At 36.2% G+C, this 17,757-nt stretch overlaps 1 protein-coding gene across 1 annotated transcript in view; it reads right to left on the bottom strand.

Moving 5' to 3' along the window:
• LOC122833120 (formin-like protein 13) overlaps positions 1 to 17,757 on the bottom strand; it is a 42,111-nt gene that overhangs the window by 23,571 nt on the left and 783 nt on the right. The window contains exons 2-10 of the mRNA XM_044120433.1: positions 17,626 to 17,733; positions 16,788 to 16,874; positions 15,933 to 16,106; positions 15,699 to 15,856; positions 14,256 to 14,444; positions 13,436 to 14,069; positions 11,797 to 11,959; positions 4,453 to 4,564; positions 2,783 to 2,873 (exon numbers count right to left, since the gene is read on the bottom strand). Coding sequence (XP_043976368.1) covers positions 2,783 to 2,873; positions 4,453 to 4,564; positions 11,797 to 11,959; positions 13,436 to 14,069; positions 14,256 to 14,444; positions 15,699 to 15,856; positions 15,933 to 16,106; positions 16,788 to 16,874; positions 17,626 to 17,733 — 1,716 coding nt within the window. The remainder of the gene's footprint in view (positions 1 to 2,782; positions 2,874 to 4,452; positions 4,565 to 11,796; positions 11,960 to 13,435; positions 14,070 to 14,255; positions 14,445 to 15,698; positions 15,857 to 15,932; positions 16,107 to 16,787; positions 16,875 to 17,625; positions 17,734 to 17,757) is intronic.

Below are 17,757 nucleotides of genomic sequence, written 5' to 3'. Positions count from 1 at the left end.
GAAACATTCCAGCTGCCAGATTTTATGATCTGCTACAATAAAAATCACAAAGATTTCCTTCATTGAAATTCCTAACATTAAATCTTTTATAAAGATAACCAATCCTTTTACATTGTGTGCAAAGTGGAGTTTAAGTGGGGACGTACCCTAACATTGAATATTTTGTAAAGATTTAATGTTAGGCCTATAACTGTGACATTTTTGTTCTTTACATAAAAAAATATGTTGCACAAACGAAAGAATTGCTTTTTCTTTTGAAGTTCTACATACAACTTAGTTAACAAAGAGAACAGATCTCCATGTTTGAAACAAATTCCACTTTTAATTTTAGTATTTTTAATGACATTTGCACTTTATAAAACAAACCCATACATTCAGAAACAACTCAATTTGTCATTAGTTTGTCACATTATAAATGTCAACCGCAATTTAAACGTGATTTACTTAGCTTCTTTTATTACTGTTATATTAGTTAATTTAATCTGAAATTTTGTAGTTGTTCACAGGATGACATGAATTTCTTCTACTCAATGCGATTCAGAAGACTGACTGATAATGTGTTTTAGTTGTGATTTTATGTGATAGACCAAAACAAAGTAAAGCTTAGTTGTAGAAAATAAACAACATTTGGAGTTTGCATCCCCTTCATTATGACACCCCTAATTTCAATCCAGTGCCTTCAGAAGTCACTTTATTAGTAAACAGAGTTCATTGGTGTGCAATTGTGCAAGCAAGAATATATTATGCAATATTTTGTCATGTAGTTCCCAGTAGAATACACTGAAGTTTGTGGCTGTTTCATAATAAAATGATGTATGAATACCTTCATGAGGCATTGTAAATAGATATTTATCAGGTTGTGGTCATGATTTGGTACAAAAGCAAATTCTGTGTTTATTGTTGTTGAAAGAAGATAAGCAGGGGATTTCCAGGCTGTCAACAAAAACAGAAATGAACTGTTTTTAGCCAGGCTCTTCTTAGATTTTTGATGTTCTTATAAAAGTGAACATTAAGGCAGAAAATTTCATGAGAGGTTTTACAACAACTTCTCCTGATTTCAGTTGTCATCTTCTTTTTGAGATGTATTTATGCATTTTTCTAAGAAAGAAACGTAAACCTCCATACTGCACACATTACAAAGGACTGGTAATAGAGTAGAAAGGGGCAGGTACAGAACTGATTTGTTCACAACAAACGTTGACACAAATTCAAACAAGCTGGTTCAAAGTTCTCCATTTTAATGCAATTTCCGACTTCATCATTTCCCTCTATTGTTGCAATTGCTGCCCTACCTCTTTTAAAAATGTTTTCTGGCATGGAACTAACAAATAAAAGCAGTTTATAAATCATGAGAACTAAACTCTTTGTACCCAATTGGAATCCCGCTCCAATCTACAACAGATCTCCATAAGGACTAAACACGTTTTCTGCATTTGACAGCCCTCATGTCAGGTGTCGGATATTTCTCGGCAGCTATATTATCTGCTATCTCTCCACTAATCTTCCACATGCAGTCCAGTTGATCTGCTTCCCTGGAAGGTGATTACCAGATGGAGCTTGTCATAACACCCACTGTGTGAATGAGGAGGCAGGTGAATAAATTCAAAAAGCGTTCCCACAGAAAACGCTTGCTGCCTTAATTATAGTAATCACAATACTAAGTAAGGCAGAAAAGTGGCGTCCTGGTTAGATCTGCAGTGTTACAATGAGAACGTTTTAAGAATTAACTTTTTTAAGTTTCTGTGACAAGTTTCCATCTTTATTCAATATGAGTTCAAATAAATGGGGGTAACATTGTAATGACCACATTAACATTTTTCCTCAATATGTAAATTGGACAGAATTGGGCCGCTGACATGAAAACCACATGCAATGTCAGCACACCCTCAGATAAAGCAAAACAAAGACATGCTAACACATGTCCATTAATTCATCTAGTGGAATAAAGGGAATTGAAATGGATCAATGAAAAACATCAAAGATAGCCGTAGACTCCTAACAAATAGAAAAGTTGCATGGATTGCTTAACATTAACACTTGTCTGTTTGCTTGGATCCTGAAGCTGTTTGAGGATCCATGAGGATACATGTTGCCTCTTCTGTGCACTCAGATTTTTATAGATTGGCCAAAATAAATGAATCCTTGAACAAACTTCATCCGCAGAGTCTTTTGAAATGAATACAAATAGAAGTCATGGCATTCAGCACATTACTGTGTTTTTGTTTATTTGAAACAACTGCCCCTGCTTTTCCGGTTTCTTTCTAAGTGACCTTTTTCTGATCAGTGTTTTGCTCCTTAGTAAGAAATGTTGTCACGAGCACCTAGTTTGTGATGAAATTATATTGTTTCTACTTCCATATTGTGGCCAAAAAAGACTCGCTGGAAGTTTAGAAATACATTTGTAATCAATGTTTTAGCCAGTGTATTTTAAACAATAAGGTTGTGAAGATCTTAATAGAGTTCTTTCCTAACCATGCGGGTTTGTTTTATGATTCTTTGCTAATGAGAAGGTTTGCTACCCACTGTCAATTAGAACTTGATCAGCTGATTTTTTCTATTGCATTGACAGAAGGCAGGATTGCTTTCCGAATGTTGACAGAGCTGAGATTTTCATTCCCGTTCAGTTCTTGTTTTTGTCATGTGTTTAATATTTCTTCAGTTTGTCACTCCAGTTTATTGCACAAAACTTGATTTGTGGCCTAAGATATTTACTGAGAAATACATGAGTCAAAACATATTTACTTCCTTTTAGTCCCCACATCTGTAAAACAGTAAACAGTACCTCCATCATGTACTGGTCCACAATATGCAGCTCTGAAACTGGACCCTTGTGGGATTTATACCTTTCCACATCCTCCAAAGTGGGGACGTACCTTAAAAATAAAAACAAACACTTTTCAGTTTGGATATGAATGAAATCTTAAAGACACATCAAATCATTTTCATTGTAGATAAAGTGCCCTTTAGGGAGCTTTTTACATGTTTCTATGCAAATTGTGACATTTTTGTGTAAATTATATTCTCCCACACACTTGGTCTTGACCCTCTGCATCTCTTGGCTCCACCCACTTTGGTGGAATTTTCACAGGGGAGCTGGTTGCATTTCAAAAATGTTTAGACGTTTTATTTATTTATTTTGTGAAATCCACTTCGAGTTTGAAAGGGTTGAATCCACAGAACAAACAGGTTTCGGATATTCATATGAGGCACTCCTGAATTTCCGCTTTATTCTACAAAACGGTTGTATGATGGGAATGGGCCATGCTTTTGGACATTTTTAGACTGTCTGAACACTGCTTCTCATATTTAGTTTGAAAGCAGTTACACAGTAAGCATAAAATAGATTTCCACATATTAGGATAATGTATATAACCAATTAAACGCAAAGATGCATCACATTTAAAGCATATTTTCATCCAGGTTAATGTTTAACCCTTTAACAATTTGGGAAACTGCTGCGATTTTAATTCTGTCTTAGATTATCAGTAAATAGTTGGGATAAACACTTGTTCAGGAAAATATATTTACTAAAAAAAAAGAGAGACAGTAAATGTAAATTCCATATTTTCCTTTTTGAATTTTGTTCCTCTATACAGCTACATGACCTCTTTTAAGTTTCTGAATGGAAGCTATTGGATTGAATTACAATGGCCTTGAGAAATGATTCAGAACCAAGTTGGGTTGATGGTTTTTGTCAGCTTCTATAAAGCAGCAAGACGCTAATTGGAGCTGCCATCTACTCTCTGGCACTGAATCTGAACTCTCATTTGGAGTTCCTTCTCCTGTCCTTTCTGAACATTCTGACCCCAAAACTAAAGGGATTCTCTTCTCAACGAGAAAAGTCTTCCACTGTGCCACTGGAGAACAGCAGTGCCCATTAATATTGCAGCACCTGTTGGGAGTGGTTCTTTCCTCGGGTCTATGCCAGAGCACATTAAAATATATATTACGTTTTCATAGAATAAATAAATCCACCACAGCAGAGTACCTTGGATCACTTTTGCCTTCCAGGAGGAAAACTTCCCAAGCTACAGAGTAAACTGCAGGTAAGAGCCAGGAAGTGTTCCACCTCCTTTCAGTGCCTTACTCCTGGGGGCAAGTCAATAGTTTCCATCTCCGCAAATAACCAGAAATAAAACTTTTAGTAGTAAGCCACTCCGATAAAAGCTTATTTTTAGCATTAGAAGATTGTGAAGGCTGCTGTGTAAACTGTGTCTCCTGTTCACCATCTGGTTCTGTTTCTTCCTGTTTCACATCATCCTGGATATCTCACACCTGCATACCTTCTTGGGTGTTTGTTGAGCTGCTAGTTTTGTTTAAACCCACTCAAGCAAGTATCAAACACACTCAGACTAGGGTACATAATGTCATTTGACTCTCAACTTTTGCTTATTATGCAAAAAAATCTAGGGTTTGAATACAAATTAGCACTTTTTTGGCACAAAGTCATACCTTCTCAGAGAGGTGATGTGCTCATCAGACAGACCTCCATCTTCCTCATTAATAATGAACAGTTTGTCCTTCAGCTCCCCTGGTTGCACCGGAAAACTTTTGAGGAAAATGTCTGGAAGAACAATAGATTAGAAAAAGTCAACACACTCAATGGTACATGAAAGCTTTCCTCTTGACAGATAGCCCTCTTATCCAACGATGAAATGAATAAAAAAAAAAAAAACCTTCTTAAGACAAAGGGACCTTTACTTAATTACTTTCTCCCTAAAGCCTTGGGCAAATGCACATATTTGCATCCTATCAAGTCGAAGCATATGGGAATTTTTTTCCCTTCATTTTGGGTAAAACGTCTGGATGATTCAGGATTCAATGTAAAGGTTCTCTTTGTGTCTAAGACATCATTCCTTCCCCTGAGCTTTCAATTAATCTGATTGGACACTGGAAACAATCAGCTTCTCAAGCAGTGGCTTCGTGTGGTTTACCCTTCATGTGAAAAGCCAAATAATGTATACCGGTACATGTTACTAAAACATTTGCATTTCTAAAGCTGAATTTGGACCAGATCAAATATGCTGACAATGTTTGACTTCCAATGTATATTTTATTTTATTTTATTTTAGTTTTTTGAGTGGGATTTGTTACAACAAATACATATAAGGTGAACAATATTCAGTTTTTAGTGTATGTTTACAGGCTGCAGTAACTGGTAGGCCGAATAAAGCCATAAAAATATTCATAAGGATGTCTGGTGTTTGGAGGATGTCATCGTTATCTGATCTTCTTTCACTTTCTTTTGTTTTTAAATAAAGTAAGCCAAAGATTTTTGTTATTTCGATCATTGTTACTTGTACATTCTTTGTATTTTTTGCCTTGTTGGCAAAACTGAAAACAGACCCATTTATTTATTTTGTCTTTCTACTGTTTGCTCCAGTAGAAAGCAAACAGATTATCCCCCTAAAACGAATTCATCGTTGAAAATTCTCTGATTGATAAAATAGTGCTAAACTCTTCTCTCTTTAGCATGATTTTATTCTGCATACCTCTGAGTCTTTGACATTGAAGTTGAGACAACAGTTCCTCACGTGGGCATGTCCCATTTTTTGGGACATGAAAGACCCAGAAGATAGGTCTTTCAAGTCCCATTTTCAAATGACATCAAACATCCTGAATCATATTTTACACCACTCGTAGTCTAGTGTGTCCTCCCGGCCAAAAATCCCTCACATGCAAACATGAAAGTGCAAATTAAACCCCTTGTCAACTGGCACTCAGACAAACTGGGCATTGTCCTGGTACATTGGAGCAAAGAGACAGAGAGGTTATCCCACTGGGGGAAGGAAGCCACAGGTGTACTTTTAATTAGGACTGCAACATTTCCTGCCATTAAAAAGGCTGCATGCAGAGGGACTATCAAGGTAAATGTTCATATGGGTCAGGCAGACATTCTACAGATAAATCCACTTTGGTCATACAATTCTGCATTGAATTTTATTTAATCATTATTATCAAGAATATTTACCCTTCTTTCATTTTTGGTTCATTTTTTTTATCTGTTGCAATTATAAATAGAAAAACTGGATTTTTTTTTAGTAAGCTATACTTTTAGACCAGAGTGGGATTTAGCTTTAAAATAATATGTGGGTCTTTAAAAATGTCAATCAGTTCCGGGCAAATTCTCACATTTACTCTAAAGAGTCTATTTTTTCTGAACTTCCATGAAAGCTTCATTTTGATTATTTTTATAAATTGTCTGAGCGATAATGGTCCATTACAGCTGCTAGAATAACAATTCAGTTGAAATGCATAAGAAAGGGATATGTTTGAAAACTGTCAAGCATGGAGGTTTTTATTCTGAAAGGAGAAAGTCATGCCCTTTTGCCTCATTATTTTACACCATATCATCATGCATAAAGTCAAAAGGCAGCAAGACCCAAATGATGTCTAAGCCTTTGAATTGCACCTGACTGATTTAAAAATTAAACACAATGAAAGCAGACATGGCCTTTAGAAGTGCTGGAATGTAATGTACAGCAATCCAAAGGAAAATCACACAAAAATGTCCTGTCATCTGCTCTGTAGGTGTTTCTGGCTGGTCTGTGTGGTGGTGCCACCCTCCAAACACATTTTACTGATATAGAGAAGGAATGACATAACTAGTCAGCCAATCAAATGCAGGAATTGTAGCTTTTTCAAATGTAAACGGAAAGGCAGGGAGCAGAAGCCTCTTAACATTTCAAACAGTATTTCTTTCTATATTTCTTTTAAGTTTATTTTTCTTTTGAAGGGGTTTATGGGGTTTTTTGGCTGCTGTGCTGCTACTGTGGTCTATACTGTAAATAAGTGTCATTTAAGTGAGAACTACCAGGGCTCCTTTTTTAAAAGGTTATTTTTGTTTGTTTGTTTTTTGTGATGTAATTGAATCTTTTGTAATTCAATTGAAAAATAAGAATGAGTAAACTTTAGTTATTTTAGTTTCTCCTGCTTACACAAGTTTTTGTAGCCTTAAACTAATTAATACTTTGCTGAATCACATTTTAGTTCAACTTTAGAACTCATTCTTGGTAGACATCTCTCAGCATCCCACATTATCTCATGCCAATATTTAGCTTCTTTACTTTTCAAATGTTTTCCAAACATTTGAAAAGTTTGGAAAACATTTCAAACTTGTGACATTTTTGAAATGTCACAAGTTGTGACATTTTTCCCCTTCCTTCTGCAACTTCACAGATTTTTTAAACAAAATTTAGATCTTGATTCTGGTAAGATTATCCAAACCTTAAATTTTCTTCTGGTGAAGACATCATGTTGTTGCTTTGGATGTATTTCTGATAACCTGAGTTCAATAAATTCCAAGTTCCTTCTAAAGCAAAGTAAAAGACAGGTATGATGCTGTCATGTTTTATTTGGTGGTAATTTGGTGCCCTGCTGGGTTGTTTTTCTGTCAAACACATCTTTTGCAATTGTTTGATCATAGCACAGAAAATCCCCAGACTTTGCCAACTTATTTACAGAACTGAGTGTGTTTAGGGTTCTTTTTCTGGGCAGATTTGTACATTGCAGTATTGTTAATATTGCTTTCACCTGCTTAAGAAAACCTATTTTAAAACAATTTTTATTCTTTCTGCTGGATCGCCCTAAAATTTTAAATTAAACATCATCTTCATACCACAAAAGCAATCTAGTGTCACTAATAGGGTTGAAGAAATGTAACTCCAGTTTCCAACACAGTAAACAACTTTAAGAGTAATATTTTTGAGACCAATGTTTCAAATGTGATATGGCACAGACTATTATTTTATCTCAAATGAAACTAAATGTTTGTTTGGTCAATTTGATCTAAAAACTAAAAAATGTTTATGTCCACTTTTTCAGTATTTTTAGAGATCTAATTATAAATTCCATTTGAAAAAGATCACAAGATTTGTGATGATGAAGATGATCAACAGTACAATGTTAGGGGAATTCCAAACACAAGTTATTTTGCTTTATTTATTACCTTTTATACCTGGATATTGATATAGCCAGTGGTAGAATAACTCTGAACATTTTTGTCTATGTAACATTATTAAGACCAATGAAATAAAAATCAAAACAGAGAGACGTGTGGTAATATTCTGCTTTGAGGCATAACGGTCTTCTTGCCTCCAAGTCCAATTAAAAGTAATTACAAACAAGAGCACCATTATTAATCTGGACTTGAAGTTTAACCTGCATGAGCTGGTAAGATATTCAACTTATAAAAGATTCAGTAAAGAGTCAAAGCAGGAACACCAGCCTTGCAAAGCAAAACAAACAGATGCTTTTTGCTGTATGTTTTAATTTAATTTTTAGAAGAGATCAAACTTAATTTCTACATTGTTTTTCTAAGTTTACACAAAGATAAATCAATTCACATAAATATTGCACATAAAAAGCTTTTTGCTGCTCATGAGCATTGAATGCTACAAATCTGCACATAATTGTAGGTTTTTCTTTTGGATACTTTGTTGCAACTGGTGTTCATTCTGGCATGTAAAGACAGTTTTGAGATCAAGCCACTTAAAAATTCCATAATTCAATGTTTTCTTGAAGTGATTAACTGTTTAGATTTGGTCACATTTTAGTCATAAACTTTAAAGAGATTTAATGTGATAGGCTAATGCAATACAGTTAAACTCAAAATTATTCAAACTCCTGTCCAATTTAGATCTAAAAGTATTTTCCTTCCAGCAAGATCTATTATAAATAATCCAAATAATGTTTTATGTAAAATCAAAGACCTTGCCAGAGAGTGGTTAAAATACTTTGTGCTGCAGAACACTAAATACAGTCTAAGAGATGAATGTAAGTTTACTGTACCAAAGGCTAAAAGTGCTAAAACAATACTTATTCATTCTTGGAGCTCAGTTACCTAATGTTATATGTAATTCACTGTTTCTTTTTAAAAAGAAAATTTCATGACTGAATGAATGTGTTCTTTGGACAGAGGACAAAAAAAAAATCTTTTCCTGTTGTATTTTCATTTTGTGATTAAAGGCTGCAAATTTAGAGTTAAACATGTGAGCATTATGTTCTGTCCTTTTGACAAATTTGCCTTTTTTTCTCTTTTGCTTTCTACCAACTGCCCTCCAACGTTATCTCATTTGTAAATACTTCATGGAGCTCTGCTCAGTCCGATGACAGGAAGTACATAGAGTATGGAGGAACTTCAAACCTACTTGGACATGACCAATGAAAGTATGAATCAAAGAAGCTGCAAAGAGTCAAGACTATTGGTCAAGTCATGCAGGGGACAAAGTAAATTAGTAGAAAAAAGATGTTGTGGTCAGGTGAGACCAAAACTGAACTTTTTGGGCTTCATGGAAAACTTACACTGCACTGCTGAACACTGCACTGAGTTAGAATGATCTAACTTTAGCAAACCTACATACAACTGATACACTTAAAGAATAATGGGCTAAATTGCAACGTCAACATGTGCAATGCAGGTAGAAACACAACTTAAAGGAGTTGCAGCTGTACTTACAATGAAAGGTGACTCCAGAGTCAGAATGGAAGAACAAAATGCACTTTTCAGAAATTGATTTGAGAGAAATAAAAAAGAAATGTCTCTTTTTGCTTTTGTTATGCCCTACTTTGTCTCTGTTGCCTAAAATACTGAAGAAATACATTAAGGTTTCTGATAATGATCAGAAAATTTGTGGAAAAAGTTCAAGAGATAAGAATACTTTAATCCACAGGCACGGTAAGACTTCCACCTCTTTATCTTCACACTCTGTTGTCTTTTAACGTCACTTTGAGTGCAGCAGCGGTGAGACACTACATACTTGTACCAATTATCACCTCGCTACTTCTTTGTTAATTATTAATTGTATACTTGTAATATTATCTGATCAAGATAGAGTCACATTGTTAGCCAGGGTGTTTCTGTAAGTGTAAAACAAAAACAAAAATACTTGCATTCAAGTTTCTCAAGTGTAATGGGATGAGATTAAGTAAGTGTGAAGGAATGAAACCTAAACTGCATGAACAGCGCAAACTTAGCCAGATTTCTGGGTGATGAAGATACAAGCAGAACCAGGGACTGTGTGTGAGAGAGTGTGTGTGAAGACTGTAAGGACATACAAAGAGGAGGAGAAAATAAAGTTCTGGTAATAATTATATCCTACAATGTCAATTGTATGTATACCATTAGAAATGTTTTTTTATATATATTTTATCATGTTACAAGCACAAAATCCCAATAAAACATATTGAACTTGGTATGACAAATGGGGAAAATCAAGGAGTATAAATCCTTTGTAAAAACACACAACTATTGCACTTTATATTTTTATTATTAATCATCCCAAAAATCACAATAAGTGTTTACATCCCTGCTGTTACTTGCAGTTTTTCATTTCTTGTAAATTGTATGTTTTTCCTGCACAAATTAGCATTTTTATCTTACTCAGTTTAATCTGAGTGTGCTATTTTTATTAAGTACGCAGTATTATTTTCTTGTGTTGTAAATTTGCTCTTACTGGACAGTCTCTAGCTTTTATTTTTTGCATTGACATATTAATCTTTTTTTATATATATATATGATTGCTTCCATTTGCCTGTCAGTTCGCTGCTGGTACACATAAATTTCCCACTAAAGGAAATTTAAATGTTTTATTCCATTTAAAGTTTCTATGATAACATTATACTTTTCACTTCAGATGTAACGGGTACCTTAGTCATGTATTGATATTTTTGCAGTTTTAAATTTACTCCAACTAAGAATGCTTTTCAAACATTAACATTTCAATGTGTGATATTACTGTATTTGTGTTGCTTTCCTAAATGAATGACGCTGAAAGTACTGTAACACATCCAGTTTACTGAGATTTTCAGTGCTGTAAGCTAACTTTTGCAAGGGTTCATTATGCTTCAAAGCAAAGTTGTGACTTTCTGTGCTGATGTAAAGAGGAACAAAGGAAGGAGGAACATCAAGCCAGGCTTACTCCCTTGTTTATCAAATGTCAACATTTTTCAAAAAGCTGGAAGCAGAAGAATGCATGGCCCCAGGTTGCCTGCAGGCTGTCATCGCTCACTTTCTGACACAACCAAAAGTTAACAAGTCTAGGAGTACTATCAGTGTGTTCTGCATGAGGGCCGGAAATCTCTGCTGCTGTCTCTTAGAAACCTTATTTATATTTTATGAACATGTGAACTCGAATTATGTTGCTAGTCTGCACATTCGTGCTGATTCCATTTAGCAGCCGGCCACTGGCACATCTGAACGTCTGGAACTGAGCTACAAGCAGGACCTCTGAGGGGAAGTTTTGGAAATGCTCTCCCTCTGGGAAGGTCTTGAAATGTACAAGCCTCAGGTAATCAAAAGTGAAAAGCCATTAGGTGCGAGATAGAATATCTTACAATCAGCTATGTCTCTCCCTCAGGGGCAAGCATGGCCCTAAAGATTGATGCAACACTGTCCCCTGCTGGCAGAAATAATAAACAATCTGTTTGCTTTGCAGCCAAAATGTCCAAGTCTTCAATGAGAAAGCGAGGATTTGCAGAATTTCCAGTTAATCTGTGTTTATTTCACACTGGTCCTCAATTCACCTCCAAGGTTTGTGAGTCATCTGTTGCCTTCCTGCAAGAATTATTGTTACTGTTTGTGTAGTGCTGCCATCTACTGGGTGAGAACAGTAGATGGCAGTAGACTATTACCCATGGAAATGAGCTTTTTTATTAAACTTAATCCGGAAGAATTGGTTTCGCAGCAACATGAAATGAAGAATCCTGATCTTCCTAATAATGTGTTAATAATTGCCATGCTGCTGCAAATGCTATTAAAATTAAACTCAGAAATGCAATCAGAGAGGAGTTACTCACTAAAGTTGTGTGCAATCTTCTGATTGAGCATGATGTTCTGCGAACTACTCGAGTCCGTTGTGCCAAACGATCCCAGATCTTTGACAGCAAACTGCTCAAACAAGCGTGACGTGTCGATTTCAGGCTTCTTGCTCTTTTCCTGAATCCAAAATGTTTTTGCAATCTGTTGGAAGAAAAATATTATAATCCGGGGGGGAAAATAACTCATACACTGCTCATTTATTAGTGCCTCTGGCAAAGTAAGAAACAGACTTTTAAAAATATTCTTTCATTTTAATAGGATAAATGCAGGCTGAAAAATGCACCATTTATTAGAGTCAATTTATTCAGTGGGGGGAGGGGGGAATCCTATGCAAAGAAATAGAGCTTTTGTAGAATCATTGGTAGGGAAAAACAGCTCCAAACATCACCAATAGCTACTCTTGCTAACAGAACAAAACTTTCATTCTTCACCTTTGACATTTAATGAATGGAGCAAACAGAAAAATCGATAACCCTTCATTACATAGGTCTGAGGAAATTAAATTACTGTGAAAATATTCACTATTTCTGACCAACTCTAATTCCAACCCTACTTTTAACCCTAATTACAATTCCTTTCAAGAAAATCCTTTCAAGAATTTTGGGGAGCTTAAGGAGTAGACTCAGGCTTAAGTCAATGCATCCTAGATAACATTTGTTATATGTGGACTTAGGAGAAAAGAGCTGAACAGCTGCTCAGTTTTCCAAAGCAAAGTTTGCATTTCATTTGGAAATCAATATCCCGGAGTCTGTATGAGAAATAGAAAGGCACAGAATGCATGTTGCTCGAAGACCAGTGTGAAGTTTATATAGTCAATTATATTTTGGTGTGACATGTCTTCTCCTGGGTTTTATGTAATCCACAGTCAACACAGCTGTCTACCAACTACATTTTATACCAATTAATTCTTCCTGCTGCTTACAAACTTTGTGGAGATGCTGAGTTGACCTGTTACCAGCCCACACAACCCAAGGTACCAAAAGTTGGTTCAGTGGCCAAGCGAACTTGTCTGATATAAATTTCAGAGAGGAAGAGGAAGATGAGAGACTGCAGAAGCAGCAATGCATGTGACCTGCAGGCAGTTATCTTCCATTCCACTTCAGCAGTGCCACAGGTTGATTGTGTCTATGCTGCATTTCACCGACTCAGTCGTTCATACAAAAGGTGCCCGACTAAGTAGTGAGAGCTTGAAAATGAACATGCCTCTCAGAACCCTGACATGTCGGTTAAAATGATCCTTTTTGTTGCACTTACTCTGGCATTTTCAATCTGAAGTTTGACTTTTCCTTATGTATAAGCCACAATCTTCAACTTTCAAAGAAATAAGTGTTAGAAATATTTCACTCTATGTAACAATTATAATGAATGAGTGACAACAAATATACAATTTTTTTCATGATAATCAAATTTTATAGATGTAAGTGTAGAACTTAAAGACTGAGAGGAGAAAGTTTAGGAAGAGTGGAGACTTTGTAATGATAAATAAGAAATAATGTAGTGAAGAAAATATGATGTAATTCTAACTGATAATATCCAATTTTTCCAATATAAAGATATCAAAATGTTATTTATTCAGTATCTTCTGGTGAAAGAAGGTCAAGTAAAAAAGATGGCTACCTTCTCATGCCCTACGAGGTCCCAGTGGAAGGCCTTTGTCCGGGACTTTTTAAGAGTACTTTGTTTAACAGGCAGAGGTGGTGGAGGTGGGATGAACTGGGGTGGAGGTTCTTCCACATCTGATGAGGTTTTTGGTTTTTGAGACTCCGGGCCTGAAGGAAAGAACATGAGGCCAGTATGGCAGGGTGAGTGTGGGGGGGACAGGGGTAGTTTTGAGACAGACGCACAGGGAGAGGTTGGAGACAGGAGGGGACTCAAATTGTCTGATCCAGCAGTAACTTGAATGGCAGTCTTGCCAATGCGGGGTCTTGGGACTGGTTTTGTGTCAGCTGAGGGAGAACTTGGACCTTCTTCCTCAGGTAATGTGCACTCTCTGTCTCCAGGTGTGGAATCTGAATTTTTATCATCCTCTGGAACAAAATCTTCACCACTGTGCTCAATATCTGTGTCATTGTCATCAACGTCTTCTGGTATACTGATATGTTGTAAGCTCTTTGATTCTTCAAACATCTGTTCAGATCTGGACTTCTTTTTCCAATGTGAACACAGTTTGTGGATGGCTTTGACCCAGGCATCACACTCCTTCTGCACAGCACCAGGAGAAACTGCTTCCTCTTGTGCAGGAACTTTAAACCTGCAACATATCAATAAAACTTCACCCAACTTCCCTGTTTATCTGAAAACTCTGATAAGTAACTCTAAAGACATCATATTGATTACCCTACAAATCAAACCAGGCTGGACAATAACTGTGATGTACAAAAAAACCTAAAAGTTTGGTACTAAAATGTCAGACTGAAATTAACACATTCTTACTCACTGGTACTCATTTCTGTGGGTGATAAGAACAAATGTGTCATAGCCATGTGGTTTCTGTACACTGGTGTCACCGTCTGATAAGTGAATTACAGTGGAAAGAGGAACTGAGGATGTCACGTCGCCATTTATGTTGCTTCGCTGCCTGAATGGGACTAGTGTTAGCTCCCCTGCGTGGAGCTGAGCTTTGTATCTGAAACAAAAGAAAGGGGAAATATGTGGTGCAACCATCTTAACTGTCAGTTGTATCTTTATACAACCCACAAGTTTTATTGCCTTGTAGGAACCACTGCAGTTAATATCATCATTGTTTTAAACTATAGTTGTGAGGTTTGAGTCAAATATTTGTCTGCTATGATCTATAAACTTCAAATTTACTGCCACATATAATGACTGCCAAACTGATTTTGTTTGCTTAAACTTTAACATAACCCTGTCTTGGCCCTGAAGATTGAAGAAAAATCTATCATTGAATAACCTTGGTTTTGGTTATATGAATGAAATAAAATTCATCCTTGTGTATTTTAGAGTTTTTTCCAAGTCAAAAATAGCACTTTTAAGTAATTTAGAGCTGCCTGTGTTGTCTTAATCTTTTCTATTTTTGTCATTGTCTCCTTTAAAAAGAGGCATTTTGTGTATACATATGTTCCCCTTAGCTCAGACTAAAACAAATAAGATAAGTATCCTTATATGCAGATGATACACAACTCTATACAACAATGTCCCCAGGTGACTATGAACCCATTCCAGCATTGAGTAGATGCATAGAACAAAACAATGTTCTATGCATTAAAACAATGTATGATGTATTAAAATATGCACTATATTTTCATGATAAACTTTAAAAAGCATTATTTGTACTCAATGCAGGCAAGACTCAGAATGAAGAGACCCACAAGGATTTATCTAACGTCTCCTCAGTGATCAGTTTTATTGTATTTTTATTCTTTTTAATAGTCAGCCACACAATTACAAAGCAGGAAAAAATTAAAGGGAGATGCAATAATGGGAATTTCTGCAACCAGTTGTCTCAGTTTGGTCAAAAAAAACAGACTGATAGGAATGGACAACATTAAAAAGCTGGAGGATGCAGCTCTCAAGGACTAAAGTTGGGTAATTCTGCTTTATGGTATCATAACAAGAAGAGCAACTGCAGACTGTTGAGCAGACTTGAGATCTTTTATGTCATTGTTGCATTATTCATGGAAATAGTATAAGACTAAAAAGAGAGAGTAGGCAAGAGAGAAAACAGATCAGATCCAGTTATAGTAACTGTTCTTGAATAGATAATAACTGTGTCTCTCAAATTCAAGGAGTTGATATCAGGGCCTGCAGGTTTTAGAGTCTGTGGTCAAGATTTCTTAAATTTTTCTCTTATTATATTTAAATTTTTATTAAATTTTGTTCTTTAAACTGTAAAATTGAAATAAGAAGGATGCATTCGTACTTCACCCATTTGAATGATGCTAGTCCTCCTCTGTGCAGTAGCAATACACCTTCTTTAAGGCTCTGTGATGCTTGAGGCTGCTGCTGCGATTCTGAGTTCTCACTTTCAAAACTGTTGTATATGTTTCCATGAATGATCTGATTCACAAGCTGCATCATCTACACGACAGAAGAACGCTGTAAGCATGAAAAGTCTCAACACATTCATTTCTATGATGATTTTCCGCAACTTTACCTTGTGTTTGTCCTCCAGCGATGTAGCCTCCAGTTCATAGTCATGGTGTCCTTTAAAAGAAATGGAGAACCTGGAACCAACCCCATCATCACAGCTCTTGACAATGGCAAAAGAGAGCTGGCGTTTGACAATGCCTTTCTCTATGCTGCACAGCAGTTTGGTCTTGAAATCAATCTAGGTAAACACAAAATTGAAAGTTGGTGGATAGGAGACTGGAGAAAAGTCTCATGGAAAAAACAGAGACAAAGATTTAAACAGGCACAGCAAAAGCAAATGAGGTGGATAAACAGTGCTTGCCAGTGGCTGACTGTATATCCAGGACAAATTACTGTGAAATATTGTCTCTGCCGGCCAGAAATTGAGTTGTTAGCATGTAGTGATACATACAGCAACAGTCTGAAGTCAGAGGACTCTTCAAATTTGCTGCACCACTGACTGCTACTGGAGGTCCTCCTTGCCCACATTATCACCATCCTAACAATTATTTGAAGATACTTAGATGATATGAGTTACACCAGTATTTAGTTTTTCTTTGGAATAAATAAAGTATTTTTGAATTAAAATTTTAATCGACAAAAACAATTGGGATAGGTGTCAGTGATAAATGCACCTTGCTCAATTTAGATTTCCATTTGTAATACATATTTTAAAGGTCATGTCGGGTTAGTCTATGATTTAAAAATACACATCTGCACTCCAGTTTGTGATTGTAAAATGACAAAGTGTGATAAAGTTCAGGAGATAGAAAAGCCTTTGCAACGTGTTTTAGCTTAAACTTGCACACCATGTGGCCCTTCAGGGGGTTAATGGCCCTGCTGTCCTTCAGCAAGTAGACAAGCAGCTGTTCAAACTCACCTGTAGAACCCGCTTCTGCCACCTGTAGCGGCCATGTTTATGAACGCTGAAGTTGTACTGTTGTGTTGTACTTTTCTCAGGCTGGTCCTGTAACAGCAATTATAGATCAAAGAGGAAGTCACTTTTAAAAGACAACATTTCAAATAATAGCATGAACTCCTTATTGTTTCCTCAAAGGACACACATAGCACTCCTTAATCCAAATGCAAAAGTAAGTTTGGTTACAGGAAACTGGCCAGAAAAAGATCTGCTTTCAAACTGACTCAGCAGGCTGAGCAGCATACCAGCAAAGACAATCAAAAGCTAGAAGCTTGAAATAAACCAAAGCATGTTTTCTTCAGCTTGGACTTTGTAACTGAGACATTCAGAAGGTAACTTTTGATGCTCTTTTGCCTGAGATAACTGGAGTGAGTACTGTGACTGAATGCTAATCATGAAAATCTAAAACCTTTGCCAAAAATAAAGCTAAGAATAAACCTGCAGATAATCTTGGCAGCCTAAGCACAATCAGGACAAATCTCACCCAGGCACATATTTTAGTCTTGCAAACATTGCAATAGCTGCTTTTTATGAACACTTCTAGCTGCAGTAGAACAATAAAACTTGCACTTTCTCCTCTTTATGTAATTGCTTCTCATGCTCAGTTTCCTTTCAGTGCTTTGTTTGTTCTCTAATCCCTTCTTTTGGTGTCATTATAATCTACGTTTCTCCAGCATATTAAGACCTAACCTGAAATATGACTCATCCTTGAAGGAGGAAAGAGACACGTGAAATTCATTGTCACTGCACTATAATCGCAACCATCTGCTTTCTGTTTGTGATTGGACTGGACACCCACCTGGCAGAGCTGCTCCCTTTCCTTTCTTGCCTGGTTCAGAGCGTCGTCAATGGATATCTCTCCATTTTTTACCCTATTCATGATACTAAGCTGCATTTCATTGCTCAGCTGAAATAAATACACAGAGATTAG

This window comes from Gambusia affinis, linkage group LG01 (genome assembly GCF_019740435.1).
Source record: "Gambusia affinis linkage group LG01, SWU_Gaff_1.0, whole genome shotgun sequence".
In the NCBI taxonomy this organism is placed as follows: domain Eukaryota; kingdom Metazoa; phylum Chordata; class Actinopteri; order Cyprinodontiformes; family Poeciliidae; genus Gambusia; species Gambusia affinis.
The sequence above is the reverse complement of the archived record's forward strand: the minus strand, read 5'-3'. Positions and strand labels throughout refer to the sequence as shown.